This window comes from Macrotis lagotis, chromosome X (assembly GCF_037893015.1).
Source record: "Macrotis lagotis isolate mMagLag1 chromosome X, bilby.v1.9.chrom.fasta, whole genome shotgun sequence".
Taxonomy (NCBI): Eukaryota; Metazoa; Chordata; class Mammalia; order Peramelemorphia; family Peramelidae; genus Macrotis; species Macrotis lagotis.
In genome coordinates, this window is record NC_133666.1 from 666300934 (window position 1) to 666322181 (window position 21248).

Here is a 21248-nt window from a genome sequence, read left to right on the forward strand (position 1 = left end):
CTGCATCATGAGAAGGAATGGCCCCATTGAAGAACTCAGAATCAAAATAAAGATTTAGAGCTGGAAAGGACCTAGAAGGTCAGAGTCCAATCCCCTCATTTAATATGTTAAAGCTGAGGGACAAGGGTGGCTAGGTGGCGCTGCGGATAGAGCACCGGCCTTGGAGTCAGGAGTACCTGGGTTCAAATCCGACCTTAGACACTTAATAATTACCTAGCCGTGTGGCCTTGGGCAAGCCACTTAACCCCATCACCTTGAAAAATCTTTAAAAAAAAAACAACTGAGGGACAAAAAGGTTAATAGCCCAGGGTCATATACTCATATCTTGAGCAGGTCTTATAGGCTCAAAGTCCAAGATCCTTCTCACTATGCCATACTGCCTCATAAGTCCATAACTCAGAAGTCCAAACTCATTAGAGTTTAGTCTGACCATGTCACTCTCCTCCTTATCAAATTCCAGTGATCTCCCACTCCCATTCCCTCTAAGATCAAATACAGATTCCTCTATTTGGTATATAAAACCTGGTGCCAACTTACCTTTCCAATCTAATTATATACTACTCTCTTTGGAGACAGCTAGGTAATGAAATAAATAGCAAACTGAACCTGGAGTCAGATATGAGTTCAAATCTGGTGTCAGACATTTCCTAGCTGTGTGACCCTGGGCAAGTCACTTAACCTGTCTACTTCAACTTCCTCAGCTACAAAATGGGCATAATAGTAATCTGCCTCACGGGGTTATTGTGAGGATCAAATGAGAGAATAATTTTAAAGCACTTTGTATAAATGCTAATTCCATTTCATTCATGTACCATACAATATAACCAAATTGACCTTTTTGCTCTTCCTATCTCCATGCTTTTGCCCAGGCTGTCCCCCCCTACCTGAAATACCCTCTCCTCATCTTTGTTTTGTAGAATACCAAGTTTATTTCAAAGTGCAGCTCCAATTCCTTCCCAATTCCCCTCTCCCTTCCTGGTAGTGCTTCTTTTCAATAATTATCTCCTGTTTGTTTTACATATTTTTGCATGTGTTTAAATGTGTACATGTTGTCTCCCCAAGGAGAAGGTAAGGAAGCTCCTTGAGGTCAGGTACTGTTTCAATCTTTTTTTCCAATACATTTTTATTGATATATTCTGTTATCACCTGTTTCTCAATGTAGCCTTCCCCCAAACCCCTCCCAGAGAGACAAACTTTTAGAAAGAAATAAAAGGAGAAAGAAGAAAGACCCAATTAAGTTCAGAGAATATTGGGAAACATTTAACATTATGTACCACAATCTTCCACCTCTGCAAAGAAAGGAAGGAGATGCTTTCTCATATCTCTTCCTTAAGAGTGCTGCTGAAAAAATAAATAAATAAAGAGTGCTACTGCATCCCATTCAGTTACTTGGTTTTAGTTTTTGTAGTTACCATTTGCATTGTTGTAGTCATTGTGTATATTGTTTCCCAGGTTCTGTTGACTTCATTTTCACTGGTCCATATAAGTTTTCCCAAGTTTCTTTGTATTCATCCTATTTATTTTTTCTTATGTCATTGTTCAGTCATTCAGTCATGTCTGACTTTCCCTGACCCCTTGAACCATACTGTCTTTGATATTTTCTACTAGAATGATTTATCATTTCTTTCTCCAGTGGATTAAGGCAAACATAGGTTAAATGACTTGTGCAGGGTCATAAAGCTAATAAATGTCTGAGACCAAATTTAAACTCAGGTTTTCCTGAGTCCGGGCCTAGTGCTCTATCGATTGAGCTACATAGCTGCCTCCATTGTCTCTTATATTATAGTATTATTCCATTAGGTTCAGGTACCACAACTTCTTTTGCTCATTCTCCAATCAATGGGCATCTATTTTGGTTACAATAAATAGATAACATAAAAAGGGCTGCTATAAATATTTTGATGTTTATGAGGTCTTTTCTTTTTTTCTTTGACCTCTTTGGAATATATGCCTACAAACAGAATCTCTGAGACAAAAAAGGACATTTTCACAAGTTTTCCTTCAGAATGCTTGAACCAATTCACTTCTCCACCAATATTCTCCACCTTCCATACAACCTCTCTGCCATTGACCACTCCCATATTTTGTCAGCTTTGCCAGTTTGCTGGATTGAAGTAGAACAATTCATTTTCATCTGTGTAGCTAGAGATGTAGTGCTTAATTGATTTAACAGGAACCTCTATTATTGGTCTTGTCCTTTCCTATCTCATCCTTCACATGGCAGATGTCAAAATAATATTCCTAGAGGACAGGTTTGATTGTCGATTGGCTACTCAAAAAGTTTCAGCAGTTTCCTATGTTTCTGAAAGCTCTTCTGGCTCCAGTCCCTTTCTAGATCAAACTCACATTACTCTCTCTCAAATATATGTTTTCTCTGATTCAGTCAGATCAGTCCATTTGATGTTCCCATTACAAGACATCTAATCTTCCTTCTCCAAGGCATTCTTGCATTCTTGCACAAACCATTCTGCTTAGATTGTCCATCTTCACCTCATCCTCTAGGGTTCTTGAGCTCCCTTCAAGACTCTGATGTTGTTGGCATCCTTTTCCCTATTCTCCTAATTGTTAGTCCTTAGTCCTCCCCAAATTATTTTGGATTTACTTTGCATATATCTTTCATTTAATTTTCTTTCTGTTTATTTGATTCAGAAGAACATAAACTCCCTGAGGTCAAGGGTTATTTTGTTTTGGGCTTTGTGTTGTCCCAAACGTCTCATGATAGTGCCTGACACACAACAGACATTTAACAAATGCTTATTGAATTGAATTGGGAAAAAACACCTGGGTATTTTACTACAAACTCAATATGAGTAAGCAATGTAACATGACCAGTACAAAAAGCTAATTTGATCTTAGACTGTATTAAGAAATTTTTTGCCTGCATACAAGACATGGCCATCCTGTTGAACACTGCCCTCACCAGGTTCATCTAGAGTCTTGCGCTCTGTTTTGGGCACCACATTTTAGGAGGCACTTAGTGATACAATAGTGGAGAGAGTGTTGGATATCGAGTTAGGAAAAACAGAGTTTGAATCCTGCCTCTGTCATTTGCTAGCTGTATGATACTGGGAAAATCATTTCATCTCCCAACTTCAGTTTTATATTTGTAAAATGGGGATAATAATACCATGCACCTCCCATACTATTTGTAAACCAAAAAGTGCTATTTGCCATCATCATCATCATCATCATCATCATTGTGAAAACCGGTCAGCAAAGCAAGGGTTACTCAAACTCCCCCTTTTCACTCTGAGGAAGAGCCAAGTTCTGCCCCTTTAAACATTCTTTTCCCTAACAATACTTTAGGCCAAACCCAAACCCTACAACCCCAAGAAGTATCCTGTGACTTATATTCAAGATCCATCCACCACAACAGAATTCTAGGGACTTTCCATTCTGATCCTCTCCCTTGTCCTGTGCATCCTGGAGTGTCCATCTTGTCCCTTCTATGAATGGATCTCTTTGGAGGGAAATGAGAAACCAAACCAAAGGCTATACCTAATTGGGCAACAATATGACCATTCCCACCCAACTTTGCAGTTTTTGTCTTTATACTTTGTGCAGCCTCACCCCCAAAATGAGCTCAGTTTTCCCTGTAGATCCGCATGAGAGAAATAGAGCATGCATCCAACCTAATTTTGTAATCTTTCTTAGCCAGAACTCTGGGATTGGCATTATTTCAGGAAAGACCCTGACAAGTCGGTGAATATTCAAAAAGATGTTTACAGCAAAATAAGAGGACTTGAAACCTTACTTTCTTTGCATCTCCAGGGCTTAGCACAATGCCTAACCTAGAACAAGTACCTGATAATCTCTTGGATCTATTAAGGATGCCTAGCCTGAAGAAGAAATTAGAGAAGCCTGGAAAGATCTTTTCAAATATAGAAATAGTTGTAATGTGGAATAGGGATTCAGTCTGTCCGGTTTGGCCCATAGGGTAGAACTCTTAGTGACAAAGGGAAGGTGGATGGATGGAAGCAAAACCTAAAAATAAGCACCCTCTAGGAGTAGAATTGGTTGCCTCAGGATGTAACATTTCCTTGCTACTAGAGGTCTTCAGATAAAGACTTTATGACCTGGGTCTGGGATGTTTAAGAGGGATGTTTATACAAATCCATTAAAAGACCCCTGAGGTCACTTTCAACTTTGAGGTTCTGTTCCCCATTCACTCTCCTTAGGAAAGTAATTACTAGGCTCCAAGAAGAAGCATGCTCCTACATCCAAATAAACCCCAACACATTTCTTGGCAACCTGACTCAGAATTACTGAGACATACCTCAATCAGGACGGTCATGATATAAAAATAAGGACCAGAAATGAAAAACTTTGAAGAGGAGATGAGATGCACCACAGTATGTATACAAACACTGTCCTGATCTTCAAAAAGGTGAAAGATAGTTCCTTTAAACTATGGGTCAATGAACTCAGCATTTATGCCTAACAAAAATCTTAGGCATATTCCTAAAGTGCTAACTTAGGAGTACTTGGAAAAGGGAGATTTAATCGTTAAGAATCAATATAGGTGGGGCAGCTAGGTGGCACAGTGGATAAAGCACCGGCCCTGGAGTCAGGAGGACCTGAGTTCAAATACGACCTCAGACACTTAATAATTACCTAGCTGTGTGGCCTTGGGCAAGCCACTTAACCCCACTGCCTTGAAAAAAACTAAAAAAAAAAGAATCAATATAGGTTCATTAAGGAAAAATCACACCAATATAACTGGATATTGGAGGGCAGAAATTCCTCAATATTTATTTACTTGAGAGAACTAGGGGTCCTCTTGGGGGCTCATCCCTCCATCTGTTGACTCACTTCTCACACTGTCAGACATAATTTTAATACTCTTCTCTTCCTATCTCTCTCCTTCTGAAATGGTAACAACTGAGTTCTCCAAGAGCTCAACTACCAAACAATTGGAGAAATTCTGTCCATCATGAATGTCACCACAGAAGCAAAGAACTGGAACCAAAGTAGGACTCCAGCAACTAAGGAATGCAAATTTTAATCAGTCTTTTTCCAGGCCTGTCCAACTCTTTGTGACCCCATTTGGAGTTTTTTGGACAGATCCTGGAGCAGTTCACCATTTCCTTCTCCAGCTCATTTTACAGATGAAGGAACTGAGGCAAACAGAGTAAAGTGACTTGCCCAGCATCACCCAGTTAACGTGTTTGAAGCCAGATTTGAAGCCGGCAATATGCGTCTTCCTGAGTCTAAGATGGACACTCTATGTACCATGGTGCCATTTACCTGTCCCTTGAAATTGTAATAAATGAATGTAATGGAACATTACAAAGTTATAAGAAATAATATATCTGAAGGATTCAAAAAATATGAATAGATTTATATGAACTAAGTGCAAATTGAAGTCAGTGGAACCAAGGAAACAAGATATATAATGGCTATGCTATGAAAATGAGAAGATCAAAAATAAATAAAATATGGAGTCTAATTATAATGATTGTCCTGGGATGAAAGTTGAGAAAATGTACCTCTCTCCTTCCATTGGATTAAATGAGATACCATGTTGACAGAGGTTTTTGAAAATGCTAGCTAGCTATTTTTATTGCTAAGTTGAGGTAGGGAACAAGGGGTGTGAAATATTTCATATATTGTCAGATATAGTTCAAGTTGATTATTTGTATTTAAATTTTTTCTTTTCATCTATTACAATATTTGACACATTGATATATAATAAATATATTTTATATATTTTGAAGTATACCAAGAAAATTCTCCTGGAATAGGAGTAGGGTAGGGATGAATTCAATTCAATTCAATGAACATTTATTAAGGACCTATTGTGTATCAAGTACTATGCTGTGTTGAGGGTACAAAAAAAAGGAAGACAATGTCTGTCCCTAGGGAGCTTACAATCTAGGGGAGGGGGGGAAGATAAAACACAGAAGAAAACTGAAAGTGTTGGGGAAGGGGAGTCACCTGTGGATGCCCAGCAAAAAAATCAGGCTGCTGATTCAAAACCAAGCTGAGCTAATGATGGAAAAATGGAGTTACCTGGCATGTACTGAAAGTTCAGAGTCCTCTATTAAAGAAGCCTTTGGGAGGATTCTATTGCTCCACTCTCCAGAGAGGAGAGGCAACTGAGGGTGTCTGACACTCAACTCTATTAAGTATCAGAAACTGAATCAATCTGATTGATGATGAGATTTCAGATGCTCCGCTTAGCCCGGAAAAGACATGATTGTCCAATGAGTTAAAACCAAGTAAAGCTGATTCAAAATGGAGAGTTATCTTCTCGGTAAATATCTGTTTGTAGAAAGCTAAGTGGTCAAATTGATCTTGGAGAACTAATTACTGGGTCAACCAATGATACAGGAGACAATTCCTATGGGGGCAACACATTGGAATGGGGCCTCAAGCTGATAGCATTATAAGAAACCCTCTCCTTCCTAGTTGTAGCCCCTAGAATCTCAGAAGGAACCCAACCTGCTTATGAATAAATGGGTTGAGAAAGTACACCCAGAGCATCACTATACTGATGTTTGCTAACAGGGTTTCCTGGGAAATTAGAGAAGGAAAAGGATTTAGAGAAAGACTAAAGGCAGCCTACCTAGGTACCTTATAGCCATATCAAACACTAAAAATGCTCAGGAGTGGCTATATTTTCCTTCTCTCTTTATTGAGTTTTTACCATATTTGGGCCAAGTCACGTCAAGGGAAGTCCCTACTCTGTGTGTCTTCAACTGTCTCTTGTTCCAAACCATCTGTCATCCATTAAAGAAATATCCCAGCATCACTTATTAATAAGTATGGGTACTCTAAATATGCCAGGGACACTCCACAAGAATTAGTTCCCAATGGATAGAAGTGTTAATGATTCCATACAGCTTAGAAGAAATTTACATGGATCATGTTGCCAAGAATTTGTTTGAAGCAAGATCAAGAAGTGGGGAAACTTTATTGCATATCACCAACACACCCCTAAGATAGGAAGGATCCCACATGTAAATACATTTTAAGTTTGCTACCTGTATGACCTTGCAAGACATCTAACCTCTCTGGGCCTCAGTTTCCTCAATTGTAAGATTAGGAGTTGGAATAGATGGCCTCTGAGTCCCGCCCAGTTCTAGATAGTTCTAGATACGATTCTATGGAGGAAGCCTCCCTCCTTTTGTACTTCCGTATCCTCTAAATTAATCTGGGTTTGGTAGTGTTTTATGTGGTATTGAGAGTTGGTCTGAAACTTTGTCCATAGACCAAGACAAAGCCTTATGGCTCTCCTGAATTACCTAGGAGAAAAGTACAATATCTTGTTCTTAATTCTTCATTTCAGTTGAGGATGACTGTAACTTATCCCCTTCAATATATTTTGCTAAATACATAAATTTTGTTCATGGGTTTCTTGTTATTTCTCAAGAATGATGATATAGTTTCAATATAACTTCTATCAAGTTTAGGAAGAAAAAAAAGAAAAAAGTTTAGGAAAGGCATGAAAATGTGTAACATGAGGCAAACACAGAATTTGAGTTAATTATGCTCACTTGTAGGTCACTCCACAGCATGCTACTTGATAGGTTCCCATATTTAATTGTATTGTCCTTAACTATGTATCCAGAGTTTAGTTGTACAATTTCTTATTTATTAATTAATGAAATTATATATCATATGTCTCATTAACCAAGTTCATCACCCCCACCAATTCATCAAATATGGAATACACTACAGCTCTCTACATATTAACTTCCCTTAATCTCCAGATTAAATATGCTACTGAATAGATAATGTATTAACAAACTAATTATATAATAATATGCTAACATAATAAGACATATAATTATTTACAATATTTTAGCTATGGGAATGATTACAACCAAAATTTTCTCAAACCCTCAGTTTAAAAGTAGATGATTTCACTTCTGAGAACATAATTCCATCCAGTTTATTCACAATAACAAATGTATCTTAATGAGCATTCTTTTCATCTCTTTGCAAGATAAAGATTAAAACAATTACATTAAGAAAGCCTCCCCATCCTCTTTTTTTTCCTCTAGTCTCTCTCCAGTTGTTTAAAAAAAAAAGGCTATCTTCTTTCAAGCTCTTACTTTTAATCTCTCCAGGCTTACTCTTCATAAAATTTTGTTTATTCATAAAATAAGTTGCCAATTTTAACAGGAAAAATGTTTCTTCCTTTTTTTCTCTCTCTTCTCCATCATTTCTCACAGATCAAAATTACCTCTCTCCCTTTAACCCCAAAGGGCAAAACATCTTACAGAATGAAAATTACAAACTCTCCAAACTAAAGCCAAATTGCCTTTTCCACAATATTCCATTTAGTTCTTAAAGAGAAAGTAACAATATTCATAGTCTCCATGAAAGAGCCTAGTGAAACAAATATTATGCATTATGCAATAGAAAATATTTTCTACTAAAATGTGAAGACCAGGATAGATTAAGTATCTTCCCGCTTTCAAATTTAAGTCCCTAGAACCCAGAAAAAGAGAACCTTTCATCCAGTTAGTACATCAGAAAGGTCCATGGGGAAGGGAACAAAGTAGAAGGTAATAAGAATTTGTTTGGTAGCTACTATATGCTAAATGTTTTTTACAAATATTATCTCATTTGAGCCTCACAACTCCATAGCATGAATGTGATTATTATTCTTATTTTACAGGTGAGGAAACAGAGATAAAGTGATTTGCCCAAGGACACAGAACTAATAAGTGCCTAACACTGGATTTAAATTCCTATATTTACTGCACCACCATTCACCTCTGCCATATGACTTCTAAATCACTGGTGAGAAAATAGAAATGAATCTTAAAAGGACTGACAAATCTATGAATGACAGACCCATCAGTGAAATTAAGAACAATTTACATTCCTACTTTAATTAGGAACAAAAGAACAAAGTATTTTTCTTGGCAATAATCTTTGAAGTAGTTCATGGAATATTACCTCCTTTCAATAGATGAAATTCCTGAGAATGATAGAGGATAGATAGCTAGTAAATTCTGAAACTGAAACTTGAATCTGGGCCTCAACTCCCAAGTTTAGCCCTCTCCTTTTTCTTGTCAACCTATTTAAGATTCATTTCTATTTCCTTGCCAATGATTTGAAAGTCATATGGCAGAAGCAGTTGGTGGTGCAGTATATATAGAGCCAGGACTGGAGTTTATGTCCAACTTCAGGAACTTACTGGGCAAATACCTTAATTTCTGTTTGCCTCCATTCTCCTCCAAGATCAAGGAGACATAAACCAGAGGAGATGAGACATTCAATCATCTTTCAGCAAGTAGTTATTAAGCATCTAGTATATATATACTAAGCATTATATTAGGGACTATTTAAAGACAAAAATGTAACATTTCCTAGACTTGAGAAGTTTACATCTTATTAGAGGAAATAATGAATTATACAGAGAAGTAAATTAAAAATAGATATCAAGTATGTTCAGGAGAGAAGAGTATAACTGGGGAAATAAGGATTGGTTTTCTGTAGAAATAAAATCAGAGTATGAAGAGCTCTAAAAATCAAATGGAGGGGCAGCTAGGTAGCACAGTGGATAGAGCACCAGCCCTGGAGTCAGGAAGACCCAAATTCAAATCTGACCTCAGACACTTAATAATGACCTAGCTGTGTGGCCTTGGGCAATCCACTTAACCCCATTGCTTTGCAAAAAAAAAAAAAACCTTAAAAAAAAAAAGAAGTAAGGAAGGGAGAGAGTTTGGGGAAAGATAGTGAGTTCTCTTTTGGACTTGTATTTGAGATGATTCTAAGACATCCAACTGAAGATGTCCAATAAGCAGTTGGTGATGCAGGACAAGAATAGAGTACATAAAGATTTACAGAGATAATAGCTGATCAGTTCACCAAGAGAGACAATAAATAAATCCAAGACCAAAAAGTAATATCTACACCCATTCCAAAGGAGTGGGACATATTTGCTCCTGGAATTAGGACTCACATCTATCTCGCAAGCCTACAAAAGAGCTTTGGGCCTGGAGTCAGGAAGACTCATCTTCATGAGTTCAAATCTGGCTTCAGACACTTCCTAGTTGTATGACCCTGGGAAAGTCACTTAACCCTGCTAGGCTGAGCTTCCTCCTCTATAAAATGAACTGGAAAAGGATTTGGAAAATCACTCCATTATCTTTGTCAAGGAAACCCCAAATGGGGTCACAAAGAGTCAGATATGACTGAAACAAATGAACTGGACTTGCCACCTCTGGAAAAAAGATAGGTATGGCAATATCTCCTCATATCTCTTCTTTGAGGACCTGCTTGTTCTTTATATCCCTTGGTCAGCTCAACTATTCCCATGGATTCCACATTACTATGATGGCAAACTGGATAGATTTGGGTCTACAATCAAGAAGACCTGAGTTCAAATTCAATCTCTGAAACTATATGAGTTTGGAGAAGTCATTCAAACTTTGTCTGCCTCAGTTTCTCAACTATAAAATGGGGAAGTTAATGACACCCAACTCCCTGGGTTATTGGGGGATTAAATGAGATATATATTTGCTTTTGTTTTTGCAAGGCAATGGAGTTAAGTGATTGCCCAAGGTTACACAGCTAGGTAATCAATAAGTGTCTGAAGTTGCATTTGAACTCAGGTCCTCCTGACTTCAGGGCTGGTGCTCTAACCACTGTGCCACCTAGCTGCCCCTAAATGAGATATTTGTAAAGTGCATAGCACACATCAGACCCTTAATAAATTCCTGTTTCCTCTTTCTGCTATGAAAATGATTTTCAGATTTATTTGATTTCTGATTCTGATTTATTCATTTTACCTTGCTCCTGACCTCCAGCATCACAGTTGCAGCTGTCCACTGAATATTTCAAACTGAATCTCAAACATCTCAAATTTAACATATCTAAAACTGAGTTCATTATCCTTCCCCAAAAAATGCCCTTTCCTCTTTCTAACGTTCCTATTTCTTGTGGAAGCTCCCTCCTCCCAGTCACCTAGGTGACACCTAGGTGTCAGCCTCCACTCCTCACTCTCCCACACTGCCAGCCTCCAATCCTCCACAACAATGGTGGCCAAGTCCTCTTTGCTACCTTCACCATCTGTCATCTGTGCCATACCCTTTCCCTTTTCTGACCCTGTTGCTATCCTAGTTAAACCCTTATTGCTTCACCCCAGGCTACTGCAAAAGCCTACTGGTTAGTCTTCCTACCACAAGTCTCTTCCCCCTTCCAGTCTATTTAGGTGCCATATTGATCTTCCAAAAGCAAAGACATGACCATGTCACACTTGTCATCTCTATGACATGTTCATAATTTAATCAACTCCAGGGGTTCCTAATTCTCACCAAGACCAGATATAAAATCCTTTATTTGGTTTTTAAAGTCCACCTGGTTTATTCCTGTCTCTCCAGTTTTCTTATATCTTAGTTTTCACCTAGCCCACTTCTCCCAAGTACTCTGAGATTCATTGACACCTGCCCCAGGCTGATTCACAAACCAGAGACTCCATCCCTCAACTGTGGGCATTCTCACTGACTGTCCCTCATCTCTGTTTTTTGTTTTTGTTTTTTTAGGTTTTTGCAAGGCAAATGGGGTTAAGTGGCTTGGCCAAGACCACACAGCTAGGTGATTATTAAGTGTCTGAGGACAGATTTGAACTCTGGTACTCCTGACTCCAGGGCCAGTGCTCTATTCACTGCGCCACCTAGCTGCCCCCTGTCCTTCATATCTGGAATACTCTTCTCTCTTCATCTCTGCCTCCTGCCTTCCCTGGTTTTCTTCACATTGCAGGAACTCCCACATTCTACAAGTAGCTTTTCTCAAGCCCCTTTCAGGGTGTCTCCCTCTATTGTCTCCAATTTATCTCAAATACATATTATTTGAATATAGTTGTTTGCATATTCTCTCCATTAAACAGAGAGAGAGCAGAAACTACTTTTTGCCTTCCTTTGTATCCCCAGGAATTGGTAATTGCTTGACATATAGTAGGCCCTTAATGAATACTTGTTGACTAACTCATTAGATAGGATGGCTCTCTGGGGGGCAAAAAATGTAGGGATAAAAGATATTAATAAAACGTTTCTTGGGAGCAGCTAGGTGGCGCAGTGGATAAAGCACCAGCCCTGGAGTCAGGAGTACCTGGGTTCAAATCCGGTCTCAGACACTTAATAATCACCTAGCTGTGTGGCCTTGGGCAAGCCACTTAACCCCATTTGCCTTACAAAAACCTAAAAAAAAAAAAAAAGTTTCTTAAAAAAAAAAGAGGTGTAAGTCCTGTGTAGAGGTAGAAGTTACATGGAGCAAGACAGTGCCTGTAATGTTAGATATTGTAGGTGGGAAGCAGAGGGAAATAGTCAGGACCAAGCAATGCTGCACAGAGAAGTTTCATAGCTGAAACACTGATTCTCATGGAGTAAATTTCCAGAGCCCTCTCCCTGTACTCACTGGGGGCATAACTAAAATAGTGCACGGAGACTAAATTGGTTACTGAGCAAGGAAAGGATGCTTTGGTACCAACATATGTTTAACAAGCTCAGATTCAAGTCCTGATTCCATTACCCTGAAAAAGAGAAAACTACTCAACCTTTGATTCTTGGTAAGAAGAGCAGGTATTTATTCTTAAAAGAGGGCAGGGGGTAAATAATAAAATTCCTAATTCATCAGGTGAGGAAATAAAGCAGAAAAGAGGCTTCCCCAAGTATACCTAGGCCTTTTGTAGCAGGAGGGATATTCAAACCCAAGAGTTAACTTCCCAATTCTAAATCTTGGATTATATTGTTCCTCCATCTGGAGTATCTCCTCCCTTCCTCTCCATCTAACTAAATACTCTCCACATTCTTCAAGGCTCATTTCACATCTCCATCCTCAGAATGCACTCTGTACCTATTTCTCATATCTTCCACCTTAGCATTTAATTATGTATTGCCTTCTGTTATTTATCAAGTTGTTCCATATGTTTGTTCTCCCCAAATAAGACTGTAAGTGAACTCTTGGAGAACAAGGACTGGGTCTGGTAATTCTCTTGCGTTCATTCCCTCATAGTACCCTGGAAGGCAGCCTGGTAATGTGGAAAGAACACTAGATTTGAAAACAGAGGAGTGGGTTTTAATTCATCACCTAGGTGACCACCTCACCTCTCCTTTCAGAGCCTCATTTTTCCAATCTGTAAATTGACTAACTGGTCTCTACGGTCCTTCCAAGTTTTAAACCCACAATACTGTGTGTGAATATAAGAAGTGACATCATGCTGATTATTAATCAGAGTTGAATACTCAACTACAAGGATATCAACTACAACTAAGATTTCAAACACACCTCTATGTCCTCTACATTCCTGCAATGACATAGCAAATAATATCTATAAGCCCACAAGTTTCTGCCTTTTTCAAAGGCCTGAATACAATTCATATTGGACTATGAGTGTGACACAATGAAAAATTTTGTTTCCTAACACAATCTAAACTCTGAGTTCCAAGTCCCGTGGAGGATACAGGAAATTCTGGTCAGGATCCATAATGAGTCAAAACAACTAATCACTCTTATTAGAAAAATGATACAAATGAAAAACTTGCTGATGAGGAGAAATGGGTATCAATATAACAATAAATCAATGGATAGTAAAACATTCTTACTTTTAAAAATGACAAGCATTTATACATGTGCATAATATACAGATATATTCATTTATTTGTTGCACCATATTCCTAACAGCACTTCCCCCCCCTTTTGTATTATAACCTGGAAGAAAAAAAAAAGAACTTAAAAGATTAATTTCATTTGAAACATTGTGCTCTGTTGAAAAAAAATACAAAAACAAATACCAAAGCTTGTAAAATTCATAATATGATAAAATAAAGTTCACCAAAATAAATAGTTGGTGTAACATGGGAAGCTCTAATAATGAAATTTCAACATGAAACTAAAGAAATCAACATATCCAGAAAAGTACAATAATATCAGAAACAGAAGGAGTGTTTTCCTGAGGGCACAAAGGCTCAGTCTTGTTACTGGGCATCTTCATCTCCATCTCTCCCAGAATCTAGGGCCAGCCCCAATGCTAGAAGGATGTACCTCATCACCAAGGCTAAACACTTTATCCATTTGTACTTCCAGAAAAGGAAACATCACACAATGGTACAAATGTCTATCAACAAAACACACGAACCTAACACTTCACAATCACGTTAAAAATTTTTTAAACTACTAAAAATTAAAAATTCATTCAATAGGAAAGTCCTATGAAATATTAAAAGTCCATTTGTCAATGAAAAAATGCAAGGTTTTCACAAATCTGGTTCAATGAGCTGTGACATCCCAGCACAAGTACATATAACACAAGTCTTAACCAGGCAACTCAGCTCTAGGACTAGAGCTACACCTCTTCCTATCTAAGGGACTGCTGATGCTTCCCGAGAGATCAGCATCTCCTGAGGAATTGTCCAAGGTGCAGAGTAAAACAAATTACATTTTTTAGGTCCTGAGGTTCACCTTGTCCTGAAGGAGAGAACTAGGTCATGGAACAGATCTACTAGACAGTTCTCACTGGAAATCTAAAATCTCTGTCACTCCTCAGGATAAAGAACTATGTGATAGTGCTTCAGTTTTCCTGGACCATTAGCCAGGTCCTCAACTTCCTCCTGGACATCACCCTGAACAATGGTCACAACAAAGACACGTACACTCCTATATACAGTTTATGTGTGTTTGTGTGTTTGCGTGTGTAGTCATATACACACATTCAAAATCTCTCTTTAACTAGATATACATATAGATAAATAACCTGACCCCCCAAAGCTACCTTTCTCTCTAAAAACCAGGATAATCCTCCAAGTTGTCAAAGATGCAGGATACAAGATCTACTGAATTGCTAAAGAAGAAAATCCTTTACCCCCACTATTTTTATAAAGCACTTTTGTGTGTTTCCTTTTTGAAAGAATCCTCAGTATTTAAATAATTTCTGAAGATAGTAGAGTCCTATATACATAATATATGTGTTCAGGGAGATGCACAATTCAGTCACATTAAAAATTCTGAAGCTCAGGAATATTCTGGTATAAGTCCAGGGACTCAGGGTTGGAGAAGGAGCCACGCTGCTCCACCGACTTCCCAGCAATGACTTGTTTCACTGCAACTTCCACTTTCTTCCCATTAATTGTATACTGCAAAGTAAGAGAAAAGGGAAAACTTTAAGGCATACTCCTGAAATAAAAAAAAATAATCCTCCCCAACACAAGTACAAAAGCTACTGAAGAAAATCCCCTGCCCTGTTCAGACAAGGAGCTCTGTGTGTAAACATGTGTCACACGCCTTCATCTGTCTAAGACCATAACCTTAACGGAAGGATCCTTCATTAGGAAAAATGTAGACTCCTCCAAAAACTTCCTCTACTGTCTAGAACCTGAATTAATACAGCACCTATTAAGGACAAGACCCTGAACTATATGCTGAAGACACAATTTTTTTAATAGCCTCCACACTCTCTCAATTGGAGGATAGGACAGAGAGCGAAACAAAAAACAAGAGGGAAGGGGCGGCTAGGTGGCGCAGTGGATAGAGCACTGGCCCTGGAGTCAGGAGTACCTGGGTTCAAATCCAGTCTCAGACACTTAATAATTACCTAGCTGTGTGGCCTTGGGCAAGCACTTAACCCCATTTGCCTTGCAAAAAAAAAAAAAAACCACTTAAAAAAAAACAAGAGGGAGGGAAGAGTGGAAAAGAGGTAAACTACTCTAGAAATTATCTTTCTTTCACTAAAATCAGAGGGATTGTGGAAAACTACATAGTTTTGAAAGTGATATCTGAATTGAACCTAAATGAAGAGAAGACATTCAAAAGGTGGGGGTGAAAAGCGAGTATATTCTTTAATAACCTGATTCCTCTCCTCACGGAAATAAAAGCACCAACTGTTAGGACATCAAAAATCAATCTGATCAAGCCCATTACTCTACTATTACAAGTGAATTCAGTCTCCATTACTGTATAGGGTTCAAGATTCTCTGTTCAGTATCAATAACATGTGGGGATGAACTCAGATCACAGCAGAAACTTTGGTTTCAGAAAGTTTAATAGTCAAATATAGTACAGAAAATACCAGAGTTGTTCTTTCTTCTTAGTTATTCCTCAGGGCTCAGACTCAGAGACTGGAGAGTAAAACAAATGTGTTTTGTCAAAGTGAGATTCCCAATTCCTATAAAATCAAAGAAACCTTCCTGGAAGAACTAAGTTTCAAAGAGTAGAAAGGCTGGGAAGGACTTAAAAAGAGATGTCAATGAACTTTGTAGAAATAAGGCTCCAAAGGAGCCTAGGGATCAGCAAATGAATTAAACATGATCAATGAATTTCAAGGTAATTCTTCAATTACCTTCCTTTTGCCAATTCTAGTAGGAAAATTCTTTCTGAAGTTCTTAAATTGTATTATGTTCTCTCTAGAAATGTGTCACATATAAGCTTTACCCACCCCACCCCCATTTCCCATCAAAAGTGGATTTAAGTAACTAACAAATGTGGATGGGTTAGGAAACTTTTTTTTCAGAGAAAACCCATCAAATACATAATTTAGTATGGTAACAGCAAGGCCACTTTACAAAGGACATAGTTTTACCTGAAGTGTAATTAAAATTCAGTCATTTGAAAAAGTCCATCAATGTGTAAACTAATTAATCTGAGCAATGATGCCCCAGGGTCTGTCTGTCATCTACCTCTCACTGCCAACATCTTATTCCTCTCTTTTAAAGTCGGTGTCTCCTTGCTGTATATGCTTATAAGTTCCATACAAAAAGGCCAAGGAACCAAAAATATGACTCTCCAGTCAGGAAAACAAACAGATTCTCATTTAAGGATAAAGTGGGCTGCTTTTGCCTTGATTGGAAAAATCACAAGTCTCAGCCTCACTTGATTTTTGGATTGGTCACTAATGGTGCCAGATGACCTAATTCAACTATCTGCATATGGTGGGAGGACTTGAAGAAACTGAAAAATTAAGTCCAGTTCTCCCTAGTCCACTGGGTTCTATGGGAAGAGAGGTTTTTTTTGGTTCTTTGGGGCCTCTTGTTCCTACATGTCATGCCAGGATTGTTTTCTCCATCTCTAAATAAATTCAATCCAATTTTATAAGTATTTAATGTGAAACTACAATGAGCCCAACACTGTTTTACAAAGTATTGTGTGTGGCTAGGGATCAAGAAAGATTCAAAAAGAAGATAAGATAGGACTAATGATAAAATAAATCATGACTTCAGGACATTAAATCAGAACAAGCTAAGTGTGGGCTGGCATTATTAGAGAAGGCTCTATGGAAAAGAAAGACTTTAAACCCAATCATGAGGGATGGACAGGTTTTGAGAAATGAACAGGCAAGAGTGCATTCTAGAAAGACCAAAGAGGTAGAAATGAGAAGGCATCATCCAAAAAGGACTCAGAAATACATTAGAGTTGGAAGAGACCTTAGAAATCATCTTAGTCCAGCCCCTCACCTGACAGACTCAGTCCCACCTCAAGGAGACAATCATAATATCTTAAGGAAGCTATCCAGACATCTTAGAAAATAATTTGGAAAAAAAATTCTAAAATATCTACACTATTTGACTCAGAAATCCCACCACCAGACAATAGCTCCAAGAAAATCAAAGAGAGAAAAAGAAAGAACTCAACTCTTGATAAAAAACTAGATAAAAAGTAGGGGCCCTGCAACTGAAGTGCCTCCCCCCCCCAAATTACTTTGTATTTGCTTTGTACATATTTAAATCTCTATAAATGCTTCTTTCAAAAGAGAATGAGCTCAATGCAGGTTTCTGAGAAATCTTTACTGAAAGATCAATAGATCATTATTGCATTTTGATAAGTAAAAAGAATTCAAAGAAACATGAATAAACTGATGGAAAGCAAACTAAGCAAAACTAAGAAAACAATAAATAAAATTCCTACAATGTAAACAAAAAAGCAATCTAGAAACTGACTGCTGTATAATTACAATGAATAGGGTCTGTCCAGAAGAAGAGCTTAGAGGATGCCCCAATTTCCTCCCTTCATCAGAGGAGACCCCAAGATGCCATCAGACACAATGGACATGTGAATTTTTCTGCTAAAGTGTTTTTTTTTCTTTTATTAAAGAAAGACTTACTGGATGAGGGAAATGAAGGATACATCTGCAAGATAAAGTGAGATCAAACAATAGGTTATTAAGCCCTGAAGAGAGAAAATATCCTGCTCAAAGTTACCCATCAAAGAAAGGCCAAGGGTCCAGGCCTGATGCTCCCATTCCAATTTCACACACTTGATATACCTCTGGTTTGTGGATTTCTGGATTTTTCAAATCAACTGTCCCACACATCTTTCTATTCCTAACCCATAGTAACTATCAGGTTTCCTGACACATGACTAAAAAGAAATACTAACAGGTCAAGATACTTTATTTTTTAATCAAAATTAAGAAACTCTGGTTTGTCAGAAAAAGTAGTTCTAGTGATCTGAAAAATTTAATGGAACTTTAGTGGTCAATATTTCCTAATAATGCACTTCCATGCCTAAATAATGTTTTTGATCCTGTCTCACACATTTGCACTTTCTGGGCCACATTTTGTTTTGTTTTTCTCATACTAGATCAACTTCATTTCAAAAATATGTTAACCAGGTGGTGTTTTCTTGTGCCCTTTCCTTGAGAGACATAGATTCTGTAAGCTTAAAATACACAACACTGTTTGTACACACAGGCATATATACACACACATGCTTAGCAGTTTGTATTTTAGGTTTACAGAAGGCTTTCATTTTATAAGCAAATGAGAGTTAAAGCTGCTCTCCAATCTGGGAGAATTCCTACTCTTGCCTCAAACAAAAATCGCAGCAGATGGAAACCAAAAAGGGGAAGCCAGCTTTCTTCAGTTAAGTTCCTAGGGTACCTCAATCTATACTTTTCTTCTTCCTCACAGTTTAATAGCAAACCTCAAGGAGAAAGACTACCTTGGTAGTCTGAGTTATTTCTAAGTATGTCATATATTTATTCACCTCCATATTTGCAATTGTTTCCCATTTTCTGCTTTCTAAAGTGCTTTTAAGAATCATCTAGTTTTAGGTAATTCTAAAAGTCACAATTCATCTTCTAAATAATAGCTCCAAGAAGGCACAAAAACATATTTCTGAAAAAGAGGTATACACATCCATTGGGCATACATGCCCATTGTTTTAAATGAAGTCTCTGGAAAGTAGAAGGCAGAAAAGTAAAAGAAGACAAGACACAAGGCATTTCTGCAAAGAAGCTCTGCAGAAAAGGTGAGCATATCCCTTAGCAGCAGGGACTTCCCGCAGGTCTACTCCAAGGGAGCTGACAACCACCTAAAGGTCATTCCAAAAGTGATAGAAAAGATGCCTTCTGGGAGAGGGCTTCCCAACATACCGGGATGTCTTTGGTCTCCAAGATGAGGCTGGGTACATGCCTGGCTGACAAGCCAAGGCGAATGGCATCCTTAATGCTCTTCACCAGGTCCTGACTGAAAGAGTGCTCAGGAACCATCTTCAGGAACAGAATCACTCTCTCTTCCCCATCCTTATTGTACTGTGGGATACACAAGCTGTCCATGACTTCCTCAAAGGCTTCGACTGTGAAATACAAAAACAATCCCCAAATCTTGTCAACTCTCCAGCTTTGGGCGTGACCCCAATCTAAATCTCTCCAAATGACACCAAGGATAATTTTTTTTCCCTTTCCCCTCCCATTTCATTTCCTATCCAGACATGCTCAACAATTCCAAAGGAAAACCTCCAGGACCCCCAACCCTGCTTCTCCCTGTGACTTATGAGACCCAGAAGATCTTAGGTGTATGGAACTGAGGAGAATATCCAATTGTATAAACAGAAAAGAACCAAGGCTCTACAATGTATACCAGGAAACATGTTTGTTATTACTTTGGCCTTAAGGTTTAAATAGTAACCTATTTGGAACATCATGACTGCAACAGACCTGAAATTCTCTCTGCTCCCAACAAATCACTGAGAGTTGGGGGAGAGGAATGGGAGTGATTTTATTTTGAGATATTCAGAAGGAGAATATATATATATATATATATATATATGAAAATATGCTTTGTAAAACTAAGATTAGCCTAGTTAACAGTGCATAACACAGACCTCTTTAATGGTATTATATGCTCTATTGTTAAAAGAGGAAAGTTCACATCATAGTCACTGTTAACCAAACTTAGTCTGCTGTATCTTTCCAGTTGTTGGTTGCTACATAGGAATTTAGCTAAGGGAGAATGACAACTGAATAAGATGGGGCAGAGACACACAAAAGAAGCCTTAAACATAACAGGAGCTAAAACAAATTAAAACTGTTAACTAAATAGTATGCATATTTAAGTAAAAATAATGGCCAGGTATATAAATTTCCAAGATACAGGCTGAAATTTAAGCATAAAATCCATTTCCAACAAAATGGTCATTTAAAAATTTTCTTTAAAGAAGCAGGAGACAAGAGGGTCTGGCAGGCCTGAAACTTAAGCTCTTGCTCCAACTGTGCCACTCATCAGGGACCTGAGTTGCATTTATAAAACAAGGGATTTGACCTTGATAATCACTAATGGCCACTCCAGCTCCATAAATCTACACCTCTGCCTAAGCCTCAACTGTTTGGACTGAGTGCACAATTTGCTGAGTCAGGAGATCTGGGCTCTCATCTTTGTTTTAACACTAAATGGTGTGTTCTCTTTTACTTGGAAATGATGCAAATTATTCCTTTAAAGTATTATTAGGCTAGGGGGCAGCTAGGTGGTGTAGTGGATAAAGCACTGGCCTTGGAGTCAGGAGTACCTGAGTTCAAATCCAGTCTCAGACACTTAATAATTACCTAGCTGTGTGGCCTTGGGCAAGCCACTTAACCCCATTGCCTTGCCAAAAAAAAAAAAAAGTATTATTAGGCTAAAACTAGGTAATTCTTAAAAGCACTTTGGAAAGCAAAAAAAATGGGGAAAAAGTCTCAAACATGGGAACAATGAATTAGCAACTTGCTAAGACATAAAAACTAGGGACTTGGAAATTCTGAATTCTGGACCACAAACCTCCCCCCCAAATATTTCTCTTTGCTAGTAGAGGCCAAGTAAAAAATGAAAAGGAATTCATACCAATGTTATAAATTTCAGAGCTGCCAAAGCGGACTCCATTCGGGTTGAGTGTCCCATCACTGAAAATAAATACAAAGACATTATCCAAGCTGCTCCTCAGAGAGGCAGTGGGGATGAGCTACTTCTCCTAATCATTTATAACCATATGCAAGGTTCAAAGTCACACTCAGAGTCAAATATCAAGACCTCTCCATCTTCGGGCAG

General features: G+C 38.1%; 1 protein-coding gene across 2 annotated transcripts in view; it reads right to left on the reverse strand.

The window, feature by feature from the left end:
• Positions 1–7881: 7881 nt before the first annotated feature.
• AACS (acetoacetyl-CoA synthetase) overlaps positions 7882–21248 on the reverse strand; it is an 87782-nt gene continuing 74415 nt past the window's right edge. For both annotated transcript variants that reach the window (XM_074205374.1, XM_074205375.1), the window contains exons 16-18: positions 21045–21103; positions 19322–19524; positions 7882–15089 (exon numbers count right to left, since the gene is read on the reverse strand). In XM_074205374.1, the coding sequence (XP_074061475.1) occupies positions 14952–15089; positions 19322–19524; positions 21045–21103 (400 nt within the window). In that variant the 3' untranslated portion in view covers positions 7882–14951. The remainder of the gene's footprint in view (positions 15090–19321; positions 19525–21044; positions 21104–21248) is intronic.